This window comes from Mustela putorius, unplaced genomic scaffold, assembly GCF_011764305.1.
Source record: "Mustela putorius furo isolate JIRA1106 unplaced genomic scaffold, ASM1176430v1.1 tig00000580_pilon_pilon_pilon, whole genome shotgun sequence".
In the NCBI taxonomy this organism is placed as follows: domain Eukaryota; kingdom Metazoa; phylum Chordata; class Mammalia; order Carnivora; family Mustelidae; genus Mustela; species Mustela putorius.
The window spans coordinates 8,955,977-8,974,377 of record NW_025421423.1 but is presented as its reverse complement, the minus strand read 5'-3'; the positions used below and the strand labels follow the sequence as shown (position 1 = coordinate 8,974,377).

The window sequence follows — 18,401 nt, the reverse complement described above, 5'->3', positions numbered from 1 at the left end:
TCTCATTTTCTTGATCCATTCATCTGTTGATGGACATCTAGGTTCTTTCCATAGTTTGGCTATTGTGGACATTGCTGCTATAGAGCGTATCATGCTTAGCGAAATAAGTCAAGCAGAGAAAGAAAACTATCATATGATCTCCCTGATATGAGGAAGTGGTGATGCAACATGAGGGCTTAAGTGGGTAGGAGAAGAATCAATGAAACAAGATGGGATTGGGAGGGAGACAAACCATAAGTGACTCTTAATCTCACAAAACAAACTGAGGGTTGCTGGGGGGAGGGGGCTTGGGAGAAGGGGGTGTTGGGGAGGGTATGTGCTTTGGTGAGTGCTGTGAAGTGTGTAAACCTGGTGATTCACAGACCTGTACCCCTGGGGATAAAAATATATGTTTATAAATATTAAAAAAAAATTCTCTCATTTTGCCTTATTTTTCTCAGCTCCTTAATTTGACATTTGAATACTAGAATTCATAATCAGTACTAAAAGTAATGATAAATGATATGAATAATGAAAACAAATCTACTATTATTTATGAATCACACTATATGTATATAGAATACTCAAATGGTCTACAAACTATTGGAATTAGTAAGTGAATTTAATGTGAACTCTACTTCATTAAATATTTAAAAAATATTATAAAAAAGTGAATTTACCAATATTCCTAAATATAAGTTTAGGATAAAAAATTACATAGCAATAATAAGAAAGTAAAATAAAAAGAGTTTAAAGCATAATTTATAATAGCATCAATAATATAAAAATATATGAATAAATCTAATATACTATGTGTAAGACACTTATCTAGGAAGAATCAATACATTATTGAGAGAAATTTAAAAAGATCTAAATTAATGGATTAGAAGATGAAATAGTATAAAGATGTCAATTCTCTCTAAATTGAAATGTAGGTTCAAGGCAATCCCAATCAAAACTCCAGCAGGTATATTGTGAAAATCGTAAAGCAAATGCTAAAATACATGCTGCCAACACCAGCCAATCCATCCATAAAGAAGAAATCATTTAGAAGGCCAAAATCAAATCTACTATAGAGCTATAGCTAATAAGACAATGCAATATTGGTGCAAGGATAGGAAAAATAGACTAATGGAACAAAACAAGAAGCTCAGAACAGATCCAAACATTATGATCAATTAGTTTATGTAAAAAATGACACTGCAATAAGACAGGGAGCTTTTCAATAAAATTATGTTGAGTCAAATAGTGTGCATATAGTAAAAAATAAATCTTGCCCTTGTCTCATATTATACACAAAGATTAATTCTAGATGTATTGTGTATCTCAGTATGAAAGGTAAAAATGTAAAGCTTCTAGAAAGGAAGGTAAGAGGCTTGGGTTTACCAAGATATTTTCCTATTGGATAAAAATGGGGTAGACAAATGAATAAAATTATGATTCTTTCAAGAAAGATAAAGACCAGGTGAGTTGGTGTTGAATAGGCAATGACACCATTTATTACTCCTTCAGTCTGACATTGCTACAACCATATAGCATAATAAACAATCTCAGTGACATAGCAAAGTAAGCATTTACTAAAGTCGATGAGACACCTGGAGCCAGGTGATCTCAACTAGATTATCTTAATATCTCAAATCAGCTGTGAGTTGGTTTATTGATTGTTTTTGGACTCACTCATTTGTTGGAGATTGAGTGACTGCTGGCTCACACAGGGGAGCCTTGGCTGTTTGCAACTGAAGCAACTCAGTTCTGTTTAATGTTCATCTTATACTCCAGTTGGCTAATTTGGACATATTTTCATGATAGTAGCAGAGACAGAAAAGAGAAGACTAACCTAATTATGCAAGCGCTTTACAAGTGTCTGCTTGCATTATATTTGCTAATGCTCTATGATCAAATCACGTCACATGTGTAGGGCTAAAATCAGAGTAAAGAATTGGGGTCATTAATGCCATTAATATACCACAATTGTATAAGATTACTTAACTAATCATTAGTTGAGCTGAGGTTTAATACCCAACTCTTTAAGTCTAGTATTCTTTCCAAAGTACTATTCCTTCAAAGATTACTATATAATCTTTATAAAATCATAAACACTGTGCTAGAAACTTTGCCTATTAAAGGGCATTTGATAGTAATAAATTATTTGATTGCTCAGTGCTCTCTCTTTGTGGCCATTTAAAAGCTCAGTGAGGATGTTTCATCTTCTATTTCTCAGATAACTGACATATTTGGGAGATATTTCTGAAAATAAATCGATCACTTTACAAACAGGCCATATAGGCAGGCATTTCTATGATTCTTATTTGCAATGTTTGCTGTGTAATTCAAGGGCAGTCTGCAAAAAAAATAGGCAAATAGTCTCCTCCAATTTTGCTTGCATGAATGCTGCTTAACCCAATATTATTTCCATAACTTGAAATAATTAAAAAATTTTTTACCTTTTTTTTTTTTTTTGGTTCCCAATTAGTTAATGGAATTTGGAGAGGCATACCCTAGAGAACCAGAAAGTTTCTTAACTTCTTTATGTTTCAGAATCACAACACTAAATTGTTAAGGGAGTTGGTTAGTCCCTAATAGCAATGGAAGCTTTAATAGTCTTAGATCCAGGGGTAACCCTTTGGAAGTTTTGGGGAGCAGATCATAGGTGGTGATTTTGGCAGAACAAATCTTTATGTTGTTATTTTTCTTAAGAAATTGTTTTGATATTTTTAATTAACTGAAGCTTGTATGTTGAGAACTTGTGAATCAGGCAAGATTTGGGTTGATTTTTTGCAAACCAAGACCATCCACATCCTTTTTCATTGCAATTGTCTGAATAAAAATACCTCTGTACAACTCACTCTAATATAGTTTATAATGGAATATTGTCCTAATTACAAAAATCAGATTCTTTTACTTTTTTGAGCACTGCACCCAAGATTCACAAGAAAGACCATGCTGGAGATCAACTTTAAATATTGACGCATGCATTAATCAAAAAGGAAGATGCTTATCACATGTGCTAAGGTATATGAGCGTAGACATTATCCATCTCTTTCTGTATCCTCAGATTTATAAAATGTATTAATGGGTCTCAGCCAGGCCAGGAAACCAGAATAGAGATATTTACTCTAAAAAGAAGTACTAGTTGGTAGGAAAAATAGAGTTGCAATGAGTCCTGAATATGGGATAGGACTTTTGGCTTTATGCTCTCAATTTTCTCATTTACCTCAGATAAGTCATTAAATGGCTTCAAGCATCCAACAACTTTAATATAAGAGGATTGGATTAGAACTCTTGAGTCTGTTCTGGCTCTGACATTTAGAAAGAAAGAGAGGAGTTTGTTAGAAATCATTTAATTATCTTAGCACTGGTATTGGTAATGATTTTAAAGAAAGTATCTCAATAAAATGACAAGATAGGTGAGACTCTTAAAAGGATAAGAGACAAGGGAATGAGTGCAGACTCAATCTGCATGAGAAAAAGAGACGTCCTTGTTTTATTTATGAGAGAGAGGGCAAGAGAGTGGTAAAGAAATAAAAAAAAAAAAAAAAGGCAAGAGGAGCCAGGGCTAGAGCAAGAAAATTGGGTGGGGATGGGGAAAAACAAAGCCTCAGTGGAAGTGGTGGTGTGTGTTGACCAAAGTAGACAAAACAGCAGAAATGTCATAACCTTTCTGGAAATACTCAATAAAGTGTTTCATATTAGTCCATGGTTGGGGGTTGAAATCCCAATAGATTATAAAGAAGGCACTAATTTTTTTTTTTTTAATCTGAGGCAGTATGAACCAGCACTCGGCCAGCATACAGGCAATTGTAGTTCTGGAAAGCAGGGAGACCATGAAATGATAAACTCTTTGTGATTCTCATGAAATTGGGGTGGTGGAGGGAGAGTTTAAAACAAGTTAATTTGGAATTATCATCCTCCTGGTATAGATCAGACAACTGAGGTTCAAAGAAGCCAAGTGATTTATCTAATTGTGTGTGCTTAGAAGAAGTATGGTTGGATTTAGAGTCCAAGTTTCATACGTGCTCTAAAACCCTACAGAGCATGATTGTTTGGGAAGCATTACAGGCTCTTCTAAGAGTACAAGTGGTCTTCCCCTTCCCCACCTCCCTCACTGTGCATCAAATATTTAAAGCTAAGAGCTCATCATTTTTGTTTCTTAAATTAGTAAGTTTCTTTAATGTTACAGATAAGAGTCTAGATATAAATGACAAGTTGAGGAGAAATCTTTAGGCTTTTAGGTTGACATGGAGAACTGTAGGAAAATGTACTTATTTGAATATGTATCAAAAACTTTCCAAGTTCAATACAGTGGTGTGTTATTAAAAATCTTAAATACCTTGCTAGTATTATGGGGGAACAAGCTCTTGAGAATTCCCTCCTAGCAGGGGTGGGAGCAATTGGGATGTGCCTATCTGGCTACAGTTTGCTGTAATATACTAGAGTACTGTAAGTATGTACAAAGAAGGAAGATATACTTGAGACAGTGGCATACAGTTTTGATGACTGGATAAATACTCATGGAAGACAAGATTGGAGCTGGGGAGAAAGGCCACTCCATGGAGATAAATAAACTGTTGATTAAAGACATAAAAATTAAAAAAAAACCAGCAGGTAAGTATGAGGAGCTACATGCTGGTTGTTATTTCAGACAAAGTGTGGAGGTAGTGTTGGGAGATGAGAAATAGGGAGAAGTAGATAATGATGAGGATATGACACTTGAATACTTGTGATTGATTTCCTTCGAATGCCACTTGTAGGACAGTGGTATTTAAACACATCTCCATATGTGTCCAGTTGTGAGACATATCACAAGTAATTTGAATTTCAATATAAAATACTCAACTTTGAAAATTATTTTGTTTCTAAATTTGGGTTCAGGATTATTCCATGCTTTCATGAAAGTGGAAATCAGGTGGTACTATAGTGGTCAGATGCATGTTTATCTTCTATTTATATTCCTTAGTTACAGCATATTCATCTGTTATACAATTAGCAGGTTTATGAAATGCAACTAAATCCTTCCTCAGTGTAGCTTTTACAAAAATTTTTTGTTTCCCTAGCAAATCTCCTGTGGTCCTTACCTCAATTAAATCTAATGCATTTTTTGATTAAACTAAGTATCAAAATAGGTCACTGAGCAGCATCCCTAACATAGAGTTAGGATTCTTACTCTCTGTGTTCTCTCAGTGCCCTAGAGAATACTTACATCATGTTCTTGTAATTATTTATTTACTTGAATATGTGATACTCTATTGTGACTTGCCAGAGAACAGCTTTTATGTAATTCAACTCTAGATCTTCTGTGACGTGTAGTATACTCAATAAATGTTGAATGAATGAATGAATGAATAACTAATGTGGTATTGCCAGAATAATGATCCTTTTTTTTGTTTTAAAGATTTTATTTATTTGACAGGCAGAGATTACAAGTAGGCAGAGAGGCAGTCAGAGAGAGGAGGAAGCAGGCTCCCCGCTGAGCAGAGAACCCAATGTGGGGCTCGATCCCAGGACCCTGGGATCATGACCTGAGCCGAAGGCAGAGGCTTTAACCCACTGAGCCACTCAGGCGCCCCAATAATGATTCTTTTAAAGTACCCCTACCAAACAACCCTGGAGAGTTGGTAGAATGTAATTTTTATAATATATACAATGTATATTTTTATTCACTATTGCAGATAAACAAAGAGGAGTAAAATGGTCAAGGCAAACCTGACAGTCATTTCAAATTTTATTTTTCTGGGATTTTCCCACTACCCCAAAGTTGAGGTCATTGTATTTGTGCTGTGCTTGCTGATGTACTTGATCACCCTGCTGGGTAATGTAATTCTGATCTCCATCACTGTCCTGGATTCCCATCTACACAAACCCATGTACTTCTTCCTCAGCAACCTCTCCTTTTTAGACATCTGGTACACCTCTTCTGCTCTCACTCCAATGCTAGCAAACTTTGTTTCAGGAAAAAACACTATCTCATTCTCAGGATGTGCCATTCAGATGTACTTTTCTCTTGCCATGGGCTCCACTGAGTGTGTGCTCCTGTCCATGATGGCGTATGACCGGTATGTGGCCATCTGCAACCCCCTGAGGTACCCCATCATCATGAACAAGAGTGTCTGTGTGCGGATTGCAGCTGGCTCCTGGGTGACTGGCTGCCTCACTGCCCTGGTGGAAACAATGTTCGTGCTGCATCAGTCTCTCTGTGGAAAGAACATCATCAATCATTTCACTTGTGAAATTCTGGCTGTGTTGAAACTAATTTGTGTAGACACTTCCAGGGTGCAGTTAATCATGCTGGTGATCAGTGTACTTCTTCTTCCTATGCCGATGCTCCTCATTTGTATATCTTATGCATTCATTCTCTTCAACATTCTGAGAATCAGCTCAGTGGATGGTCGAAGCAAAGCCTTTTCAACATGTGCAGCCCACCTGACTGTGGTGGTTTTATTCTATGGGACAGCTCTCTCCATGTACCTGAAGCCCTCAGCTGTAGATTCACAGGAAATAGATAAATTTATCGCTTTGGTATATGCTGGATTAACCCCCATGTTGAATCCCATCATCTATAGTTTACGGAACAAAGAGGTAAAAGCAGCTGTGAAAAAATTGCTGATTAGGAACTCTCTTTGTGCTTTTTTAATCCCCAGCAGCAAATAATATCCATAAACACTAACCTGAGGTGTCATTTAGTGGTTAATGCACAACAGAACATTGGGATAATGGGGGAAGACACTAATTTTTAAAAAACATTTATTTATCTATTTTAGAGAGCATGAGTGGGAGGGACAGAGGGAAAGGGTACAGTACAGAACCCAACATGGGGCTCGATCTCATGACCCTAAGATCATGATCTGCACTGAAACCAAAAGTTAGGTGCTCAACTGACTGTACCATCCAGGAAGATATTCATTTTAAATGAGATGTGTGATTTCCTAAGTTTTCTCCTTGACTGACTACTGAAATTAAAATAATTTAGGTACCTCTTACATAAGCATATCTGAAATCTTATGTAAATAGGTCTCATGATGACAAACATCAATTTTTATTTTAGGTTACAGAGTGTAAATGTAACTTTAAACATTAAGTTAGTGTATTGTTAGTATTCAAAAATATGGACATATAATATACAAATGTAATACCTATAGTAGACTTTTTAGCTAATTTATGATTAACCTCTGTTTTAGGTTGATTTGTGTCCCTCCAAAACTTATTTTGAAGCTTTAACCCCCAGTACCTCAGAGTGTATCTCTATTTGAAGGTATGGCCTTTCAAAAGGTGATAACGTTAAAATGAGACTGTCATGTGTCCCTTTGGATCACGGGGGTTTGGGAGAAGCGGGTGGGATTATGGACATTGGGGAGGGTATGTGCTTTGGTGAGTGCTGTGAAGTGTGTAAACCTGGTGATTCACAGACCTGTACCCCTGGGGATAAAAATATATGTTTATAAAAAATAAAAAATTTAAAAAAAATGAGACTGTCAGTGTGGGGCCTCATACAAGCTGAATTGTGTCATTGTAAGAAGAAATTTAGACACACATGGGTTCAGCAGGAATACTCACATACAGAGAAAAGGACATAGCAAGAAGGTGGCTATTTGCAAGCCAAGGAGAGGCTTCAGAAGAAATCAAATCTGCCAACATTTTGCTCTTGGACTTCTAGCCTCCAGAAGTATGAGCGAGTAAATTTCTATTGTTTAAGCAACCCATTCTGTGATATTTTGTTATGGAAGCCTTAGAAATCTAGTATAACCTCTTTTTCAGCATAGATAAATTTAATGGAAGTAATTGAATATTCCACAAAGTGTAAGTATGTTTTATATATGTGGATATATTTGTGCATGCAGATAGATGTGTGTGATATGAATGTCTATGTACAGATGGAAAAGGTTTGCACAAATATATCCTGAATAGAAATAGGGTAGGAGTGCTAGTCTGGAGAAAAAAATATCAGAGAGTTTAGTAGTTTGTTGTTGGTCTTAGAATGCTGACATTATTTTGTAAATTCAAAAAAGCTACAGGAGGTTTCATTGAAACTACTAGTACCCTTCCCTTTTTTATTGTGCTTTCCCCTGACACCTAGTTTCTTAAATCCAAGGGTATAAATGAACCCATCAGCACTTAGAAAATACATGATATGCATATTATAAGATATACAATACTCCCAAACCCACTAAAATGGTGTGAAATATTGAAGTACATGAATATATCTTATTATATAAACCACAATATACAAAGAATTAAAAACTATTTTAATTTAAATACAAATTTAATACAAATGCAGCATTTGTAGCATTTTTTTAAAATTTTTTATTTTTTATAAACATATATTTTTATCCCCAGGGGTACAGGTCTGTGAATCACCAGGTTTACACACTTCACAGCACTCACCAAAGCACATACCCTCCCCAATGTCCATAATCTCACCCCCTTCTCCCAAACCCCCTCCCCCCAGCAACCCTCATTTTGTTTTGTGAGATTAAGAGTCACTTATGGTTTGTCTCCCTCCCAATCCCATCTTGTTTCATTTATTCTTCTCATTTTTATATACTTTCTGGACCAGATAAATAAACATGAGTTCAGTGGGCAAGACTTATTTGCTCATCATTAAGTTGTTGCCAGAGTCAATAAAATTGTTGGATGGCTTGGATCCAGAAAGCAATGGGATGAACAAAATAGGATGAATATGGGCATTACAGGGTTGTAGGGCATATTTGATTTCTCAGATATGAATAAACAGTCATATCTGAGATGGGTCCATTGATCTAAGTAAAGATTTCAGATGCAGCCATTGACTGGATGAGAGGAGAAGCTTAAGGATAATGACTTCATGAAGATAGGGATGTAAGTTGGTTGACTAGTTCACTGTGCATTGATGGTCAGACTTCTAGGTGAAGACAGATTAGTGAAGTCGGGGCAAGAAGTCAGGACTAAAGCTGTACATACATTGGGAAGTCTTTTGCACAGAGGTGGAAATTGAGCCCTAGGTGAGAATGATGTCATTTAGGGAGAAATTTAGGACAATTGTCTATAAAATGGTTGGCTTTGTTGTCCTATGATTGGCCAGAGCTGTGATAAAGGTGAAAGAATAAAACCCTTAGGATCTAGAGTAAAGAATTAGAATATTTTTTTGGTTTCTATACAAGCTTAGAGATCTTAGGTAATTTATTGAACATTCTAATCTAATTTCCTCTTCTATTAAATGGGAATAATTTATTTAATGTATTTATAATTATTTAAAAGTTAATATTTACTAATTCCAAAAGACCACCTGTCAATCAGCTACATTATAGGTGGTCAGATAGGGTGATATCACTTTGATACAGTTTTTGTTCATCTTTTTCTGGCTAGACTCTAGCTTCAGTGAGTTTGAATTTACCTGTGATTTCAAATGTATTGAGCAACATTTTGTTACTGTGTTACAAGTCTAGGCCTATCATTGTGGTAGTACTTATGGATATAAGCATAAAATTCCCTGTTATCTCTTTCTCTCTCTGACAATCTTAGCTAAGTCATTCCCTGTGTGGATGTCCTTTTGATTCTGTTTGGGTTCTGACAACCTGAATTGGGCCTCCCTTTCATGTTGCTATTTCACTTACTCAATCAGGATCTAAAACATCATGCTGGGCAGAACAAGCAAAGGTGCCCTCCTGAACACTGTTTCATTCCTGAACCCTTTGCTGGGTGGCCCTTGAGCATAGATGCTCTCCTTATCAGGCTGTGACACTGTACCAGGCAGCTCAACTATATATAATGTAGACATATGGTATGATATCACATAAAAAATAAAACTGCATACTATTATTCACTAGCAATTTCAAGGGGATTTTTTTAAAGGAAAATATTCAAAATGAAACTTGCTGCTGAAAAAGTGAAATTGTCAATATTAAGAAAGATTTATCCAATTGATATGTATTTTTCTCAGCAATTTTTATTAGAGAATAATTATACATTGATACGATTTTGTCTTACCCGGCTCACATGACCTCTTCAGTTTATTTATCAATGTTTTATCTACTCTTATATTTCCATACATTTAAAATTAGCTGATACTTTATCAGAAACTTGAATTTGTTGTTTAGTCCGTGAAATAATGCATAAATTCAAGTTCCTTTACCTCACTGTATTATATCAAGTATTTAGACTATATTTTACTATTTTTTTTAAAGATTTTATTTATTTATTTGACAGACAAGAGATCACAAGTAGGCAGAGAGGCAGGCAGAGAGAGAGGAAGGGAAGCAGGCTCCCCACTGAGCAGGGAGCCCGATGCGGGGCTCGATCCCAGGACCCCGGGATCATGACCTGAGCCAAAGTCAGAGGCTTAACCCACTGAGCCACCCAGGCGCCCATATATTTTACTATTCTTTAAAAATGTTAATTAATCCAGTACTTAATTATTACCTACTGTTTTAAATTTATTTGACATTAGACTTCATACAGAGAACAGTGAGTTCTGACATTGGGGAGATTTCAGAATCTAACAAATGATTTAGTATAAAAGGAAAATTACCATAGCAGAGGTAAAGTTCAAGGCAGCATAGAGGAGGGAATAACTAACTGAGAAAGTTTTGGAAGAATTTGCGGAAGATCAAACACTTGAATTGTCTTTAATGAGACTGCTAGGCTGAGAAAGAGAAATGTGATGATGGGGAAGAAGTGGCGTATACTTTTGTCTTTCGGTAGGAAAAGAACATGATTTGATTGGAGAACTAATAGCAAATGGAGCATAGCATTGTGCAAAGGGGATGGGACAAACAGGAGGTGGGAAAGAAGAGAGGGAAATAGGTACCTGAAAAATTAGGTTGGAGTCAGATCCAGTCCTTGGGTAAAACAAAAATCAGTAATAAACAAACAGACAAACAGAAAAACTCAAGTAGTTCTCTCAAAAAGGAGCTGAAAAATATGTTTTATTTATTCAGTAGGCAAATGTACAGTAGAGTTAACATGGTTTGATTTGGGATTTTTCAACTATATGATGGTATGAAAGTGATAATACATTCAGCAGAAACTGTACTTTGAAATTTGAATTTTGATCTTTTCCTGGGCTAGCAACATGAGAGCTCTTGATATTCTCTTGTTACACTAGGCAGTGGTCACGGCTTCCAGTCTGAGCCACATGATCACAGGGATAAACAACTGATATACTCAAAACCATTCTGAACCCATACAACCATTCTGTTTTTCAATCTCAGTATAGTACTCATATAGTTTATTATTATAGAAAATGGTCAATATTTTATCATAAATAGGCTTTGTGTGAGATGGTTTTGAACAACTGTAAGTGTTCTGAATGCATTTAAGGTAGGCTAGGCTAAGCTATGCTGATCAGTAGATTATGTATATTAAATGCATTTTTAAAAAAGATTTCATTTATTTATTTGACAGAGAGATCACAAGTAGGCAGAGAGGTAGGCAGAGAGAGAGAGAGTGGAGGAAACAGGCTCCCTGCTGACCAGAGAGCTCAATGCGGGGCTCCATCCCAGGACCTTGGGACCATGACCTGAGCAGAAGGCAGAGGCTTTAATCCACTGAGCCACCCAGGTGCCCCTAAATACATTTTTAACTTATGATATTTTCAACTTTCAATGGATTTATTTGGGCTTAACTTCATCAGTTGAAGAAGATCCGTACTGGATTTTTTTTTTTTTTTGAAAGGCTTATTTCTTAAAGCTTACTGTCACTTCTTATACCAGTTGTCTCTACATTTTTATAACAGTCATTTTCATAAAAAGGTGAAGCTAGATTATTATCTTGAAATTTTTTTCCAACTCCTAAATTCTGTGATTCTACATAAAATCTTTATTTCTCTTGTTCTGTTTATATTAAAAACCTTTGCCTCGAAGCTGTGAGCTTATTTTGTGCATGAACTCAAGGAGGTAAGTTTCTTATCCTTTCCTCCAGAACCAGTGTCTAGTCATCAATTTTCTCATAGCTCCATGCACCTCTGTATTCCTTAGGCTATAGATGATAGGATTGAGCATGGGAGTGACTACTCCATAGAACAGGGCTATCAATTTGTTAAAAGCAGAGTCTTTGGACTTTGGCTTCATATACATCAAGAGGATTGTCCCATAAAACATGGTCACTACTGTTAAGTGGGCTGAGCAGGTAGAAAAGGCCTTTTTTCTTCCTTCTGCTGAATTGATTCTTAGTACCGTAGAAAGGATGAAGACATAGGAGATACAAATTAACAGTAATGGAGAAAACAAAAATAATACATTGCCCAACATTATCGTAATCTCATTCAAGGAAATATCTGTACAAGCCAGCTTGACAAACGCCAGTATTTCACAAACAAAGTGATTAATGATATTTTTTCCACAGAAGGGCAACCGTATTGCAAGAATAGTTTCTGTCAGTGAATTGAGAAAGCCCAACCCCCAAGAGAGAGCTGCCATCTGAATACAAAGTGCCTTACTGATGATGATGGAGTATCTCAGCGGGTTACAGATGGCCACGTAACGGTCATATGCCATCACCGTGAGGAGCACACACTCTGCGGACCCCATAGTGTAGGAAACAGACATCTGAACCACACATCTAGTGAAGGAGATGGTTTTTTTCTGTGACAGGAAGTGTATCAACATTGAGGGGATAAAGGTGGATGTGTACCAAATGTCTAGGAAGGAAAGATTACCAAGGAAGAAGTACATGGGCATATGGAGGCGGGAATCCAGAAGAGTTAGGATGATCAAGGTGCTGTTTCCCAGCAGGATCACCAGGTACATCATCAAGCATATCACGAAAAGGAGCTTTTCTACTCTTGGGTACTCAGAAAGTCCCTGTAGAATGAACTCAATCTCAGTCCAATTCATCCTGTCCATTTTACTTTTTTATACCTGGAGTAATCCAGAAGAGAAAATTGCGTGTGAGTTTAACAAGTCTGTACATATTACTGTATGCAGTAAGAGATCACCGGAGGAGGCCAACAAGCATGTCAGCACTAGTGGACTGGTGGTAGTAGCTGTGAGTTTAGCTTTTCAAATTTATCTCAGGTTCATGAGAGAGAGGATTCAAGATGTGTAATAACTACCTTGATAGCTTATTAAAAATACAGGTTTTTGTGTTCCGTTTCCTGAGATTGTGACGTACAGTTCTGAGGCAGGGGAGAGCTATTTAGATTTTTAACAAACATCCCCTTATTTCTAATTCATTGGACCCACAGACCCCACTTTGAATATCATTATTTGGAGATCATTAATCTCCATATCATCAATGAATAACATCATTGGAGAAAGTGTGCCTAAGTCTATTAAAAATACCTATATAAAAATATATGTTTATAAAAAATAAAAAATTAATAAAAATAAATAAATAAATAAAAATTAAAAAAAACAAAAAAAACCTATATATTTGATTTTATTTCATGGCAGTCCTTAACAATGCCATCGGTTTAAGGCTTTATAATTTATAAATATGTTTGTACATATTACTCATTTTATTACCACTGTAATTATCTGAGGAAAATGAAATTCACAGAGGTAGAATGTGTATAAAAACACAGTGGGTGAGCACCTATTCAAATCTGCATTTTCTGACTTTACATCACCTGCTCTTTTTAAACAATAGGCTATTGCCCTCTCCAAATTATATAAATTGTCTAAAGAGTGGGAATCAGACATCTTCTCCAATAATGTTCTCCAGAGGGGCGCCTGGGTGGCTCAGTTGGTTAAGTGTCTGCCTTCAGCTCAGGTCATGATCCCAGAGTCCTGGGATGGAGCATCTCTTTGGGCTCCTTGCTCAGCAGGGAGCCTGATTTTCCCTTTCTCTCTCTGTGCCACACCCCCTGCTTGTGTGCACTTTCTCTCTCTCTCTCTCTCTCTCTCTCTCATGCTCTCTCAAGTAAATAAATAAAATCTTAAAAAAATAATGTTCTCCAGATGATTCCAATGTACAATGTGGAAGTAAACCACCTTTCTAGTGGAGTGCCTCTAAATTTAGTATACAGATGAATCATATGGGGAATCTTTTTTGTTTGTTTGCTTGTTATTTTTTTAAAAGATTTTATTCATTTATTTGACAGAGAGACACAGCAAGAGAGGGAACACAAGCAGGGGGAGTGGGAGGAGAAGCAGGGTTCCTGCAAAGTAGGGAGCCTGATGTGGGACTCTATCCCAAGACCCTGAGATCATGACTGGAGCCGAAGGCAGACTCTTAATGACTGAGCCACCCAGGCGCCCACATGGGGAATCTTTGTAAAGGATTCTGAATCAGTGGGTCTGAAGCAGACTTTAAAATCTGAATTTATAATGATACTGTTATGCTGAAAATAAATAAATGAAAAAAATCTGAATTTATTAATGTGTTCCCAGATGCTGCTGCTGCTGCTGACTATGGAACTCACACAAATAGCAATGTTTTTTAGAACATCTCTCTCCAGTACTATTGCAGAGTGCCCCTATTGCTTCCATTGTATATAAGACATTAACTGAATAGTAGAAAATGAAAAACTGAACACTTTCTGAGATTTGGAGTTGAGGTATCTCTGTGTGTTTTGCAGCCAGTTTTGTGTTCTTTAGATTTTAGGTATACAAGCAACCAGGTTGCATACAAAAGAGGCTGCTTTTTATTTCTGTCCATGATAAAGTCATTTCTCTTCCACTTGGTGAGTTTGCAATTAAGGTCAGTATGTTCCAAAAAAGGATTTTGAGGTCAGCTCTAGTATCTGAGTTGTGCATCATAGAGCATGGAGCAAATAAATGTAATTTGAAAGAAATTTAAGGAGTAGATATTACTAGATGAACTTTTTTTTATAGTGAATAAATCAAAGAACATAATTTGGAAACACCTTTTCATTCCCAAGGTATTCTACCAAACTTTAAAATATCCCTGGAGTGTGGCACCTGGATGGCTCAGATGATTATGTGTCAGACTCTTGATTTCAGCTTGGGTCATTATCTCAGGGTTATGGGATCGAGCCCCACATCGTCAGCTCTTTGTTCTGCAGGAAATCTGCTTAAGATTATCTCCTTCTCCCTTTGTCCCTCTCCACCCATGTTCTCTCTCTTTCTCTCAAATAAATCTGTAAAAAAGTATCCCTCAAGGGAAAGAAAAGAATTGATCCAGATGTTTCTACTTAGTGTTTCTAAATAAGGCTGGTATTTCTGGTATAGGGTTTCTGGTATAGGGTTTGCCATTTTTCTCTGTGATAGTGCTTTGCCAACAGGTTTTGCTGCTTTCTATGACAACTCTAGTTTATAATGGAGAGGCATATTAATCAGCAAATACTATGTTTATATGTCTATTGACTATGGAAAGGAGTGCTCTCCTCCAGTTCAAGATGCATCATACTTTGTAGGCATACATTACAAAGAGGGTAGGAATGGTTGAGTTGGGCAGGATATACTTTTATTTGGTATTAAGATTGGAATTTGATTGACTGTAGATATATATATTAACCTACTCTGAATGTGAAAATGAAATTCTGTTAGAGGCTTTGAAGGACCATCAGTTGTCTGGGGTCTGTTGTTTCAGGAAATTTTGTGAATCATGTCAAATATTCTCTTTTCTTTTCTAGGAACAAGTTGATTCCTATTTAGAAATTACTGGCAGGGGTGCCTGGGTGGCTCAGTGGCTAAAGCCTCTGCCTTCAGCTCAGGTCATGATCCCAGAGTCCTGGGATCGAGCCCCACATGGGGCTCTCTGCTCAGCAGGGAGCCTGCTTCCTCCTCTATTTCTGCCTGCTTCTCTGCCTACTTGTGATCTCCGTATGTCAAATAAATAAATAAAATCTTTTTAAAAATTACAATGTCGAAAACAGAACTGCCCTATGACCCAGCAATTGCACTATTGGGTATTTACCCTAAAGATACAAACGTAGTGATCCAAAGGGGCACGTGTACTCGAATGTTTATAGCAGCAATGTCCACAATAGCCAAACTATGGAAAGAACCTAGATGTCCATCAACAGATGAATGGATCAAGAAGATGTGGTATATATACACAATGGAATACTATGCAGCCATCAAAAGAAATGAAATCTTGCCATTTGCGACAACATGGATGGAACTAGAGCGTGTCATGCTTAGCGAAATAAGTCAAGTGGAGAAAGACAACTATCATATGATCTCCCTGATATGAGGAAGTGGTGATGCAACATGGGGGCTTAAGTGGGTAGAAGAAGAATAAATGAAAGAAAATGGGATTGGGAGGGAGACAAACCATAAGTGACTCTTAATCTCACAAAACAAACTGAGGATGATTCACAGACCTGTACCCCTGGGGATAAAAATATATGTTAATAAAAATTAAAAAAAAAAACGAAAAAAAAATTACAAAAAAAAATTACTGGCAGGAAGTAATGATGGTGTGTATTTAGTATCTTGACAGTTCACAGATAGTTGCTATTAAAAAAAAATTCACTTGCAGACATTTATAAGAGAAACTGCCAATCTGCTTTAAGCTTTCAAATCCTGGTGGGAGAAAGCATAATGGACAATAGAGAGGAAATTACTTTCATTACTCTTGCAATGTTAGTCTGACATTTTAGAAGCAATCAACAAACCCTCTTATTTAATAGCATTGTGACTGAATTTTTTTCTTTATTTTAGCTTACTTCACTACATGGGTTCCTTGGAGGGGCGCCTGAGTGGCTGAGTGGCTTTAAATGGGTTCCTGGGAACAAGGGAATGAAGGTTTTTAAGATTATTGATAGTTTCTTTCCATGCAAAATATATATTGGATAATTCCATTTTTACTAAATCATTGCCATTATTGAATATTATCTTTTGAAACATTTTTCATTCTTGGTTATTGCTGTGGGAATTGTTAAATAATCATAGCATACTAATTTGATGGGCCATTATGTACTTACTGACATGACATTTGTGAGGAATTTGTATTAAAACAAAAATGATGTTTAAATTATGTTAAAAGGATTAAGTGAGACAGAAACAAAACAATAGCAGTTTTTGAAAACTGAAACCTAAACCAAGATAACCTAAACAGAATAGAAAGGCTGGAAAGAAATACCCAAAACATTAATGGTTATCTTAGGGGCCTTTTTTCTACTTTGCTGAATTATCCAAAATTCTAAAATAGAAATATATAAAGAAAAAAATTATTATTAATTTTTAAAAGATTTTATTTATTTAGTTGACAGAGAGAGAGAAAGAGATCACAAGGAGGCAGAGAGAGAGGGGGAGGTAGGCTCCCTGCCAAGCAGAGAGCCCGATTCGGGCCCTGATCCCAGAACCCCGAGATCATGACCTGAGCTAAAGGCAGAGGCTTAACCCACTGAGCCACCCAGGCGTCCAAGAAAAAATATTATTAAAAAAGAGGAAAACACTGAAGCCGGTTTCAGTTATGTTAGGAAAAATGAATTCAGAATAAAAAAAAATTAAAGCAATTTAAGTAGTACGGTGATTATCTTAAATGTCTAGAAACTACACTTTGCAGCTGAACTGTAGAGGTGTGTCTAGGCAGTTATTGGTAAGAACCTACTATTTCTGGTGGAAGAGAGCATTTATAATCCCTACTCTCAAAATCATGCAAGTAACAGCGTTTTTGTTTTTAGGAGGTACACCAAATAAGGAACTTGAGTTCTTGACCTAATCATATGTTATTGAAAGAGATTGCAGACTACTGATGCCTGGAACAGAATTATTTGTAAAGGATCTGAACTGGCCTGAATCCTAGCCAACCTCTTATCCCCCTCTCCCAACCTGGTGTTTTACAAGAATTAACCACTCTGTGTTTCAATGCCCTGAGACTTCATCTTGGTACTGTTTTCGTGGTGTAATAGACCTAAGGAAAGTTTGTACTTTTTATCCAAGCCTGAAGTCAAGCTCTCTAACTTTCTAGAAGGAAACTCTCTAACTTTATATAAATTTTTCATTTTATTTTATTGACTTAGATAATTGAAGATCTAATATTTAAAGTACTAAGATTTTTCAATGAAAAACACATATGTCTGCACTCTAGATTCTCAGTAAAAGAAATAATCCTGTCATTCTCTCCAACTCTTCTAAAGATACCAGTTAAGACAACTGATACTTTATAAATAAATCAGTGGATTTGCTGACTCTCAATTTATAGATTTTATAAACTCTAATCTTCAATTAATATACCACAAGGAAAGACGTATTATTTTAGGTTGCAAAGGGAAGAGAAAATGTCATGTGAGGTCCTAGTATGAGGCACTTTATAAAATTTTTATAATTTACTCTTCATAACAATCCAAATATTATTATAACTTTTGCCATTGAAAGAATAAGTTTGAAGTTCCAAAGCTTAAGTACATTTTTCAGTATCTTTTTATAAGTTTTTATTTAAATTCCAGTTAGTTAACATACAGTGTAATACAAGTGTCAGGTGTACAATGTAGTAGTGATTCAACATTTCCATCTAAAACCTGGTTTTCAATATCTCATAGGTGGTAAATGCCAGAACTATGGTTTAAACTCTTATCTGTATGATTCCCAGGCCTGCTT

At 36.2% G+C, this 18,401-nt stretch overlaps 1 protein-coding gene across 1 annotated transcript; it reads right to left on the bottom strand.

The window, feature by feature from the left end:
• Positions 1-6,284: 6,284 nt before the first annotated feature.
• Positions 6,285-12,794, bottom strand: LOC101673741 (olfactory receptor 13D1-like). Its single transcript, XM_004747895.2, has 2 exons — positions 11,875-12,794; position 6,285 (listed from the first exon to the last, which is right to left on the bottom strand). Coding segments are annotated over exons 1-2 (921 nt in total).
• Between the last annotated feature and the right edge of the window lie 5,607 nt (positions 12,795-18,401).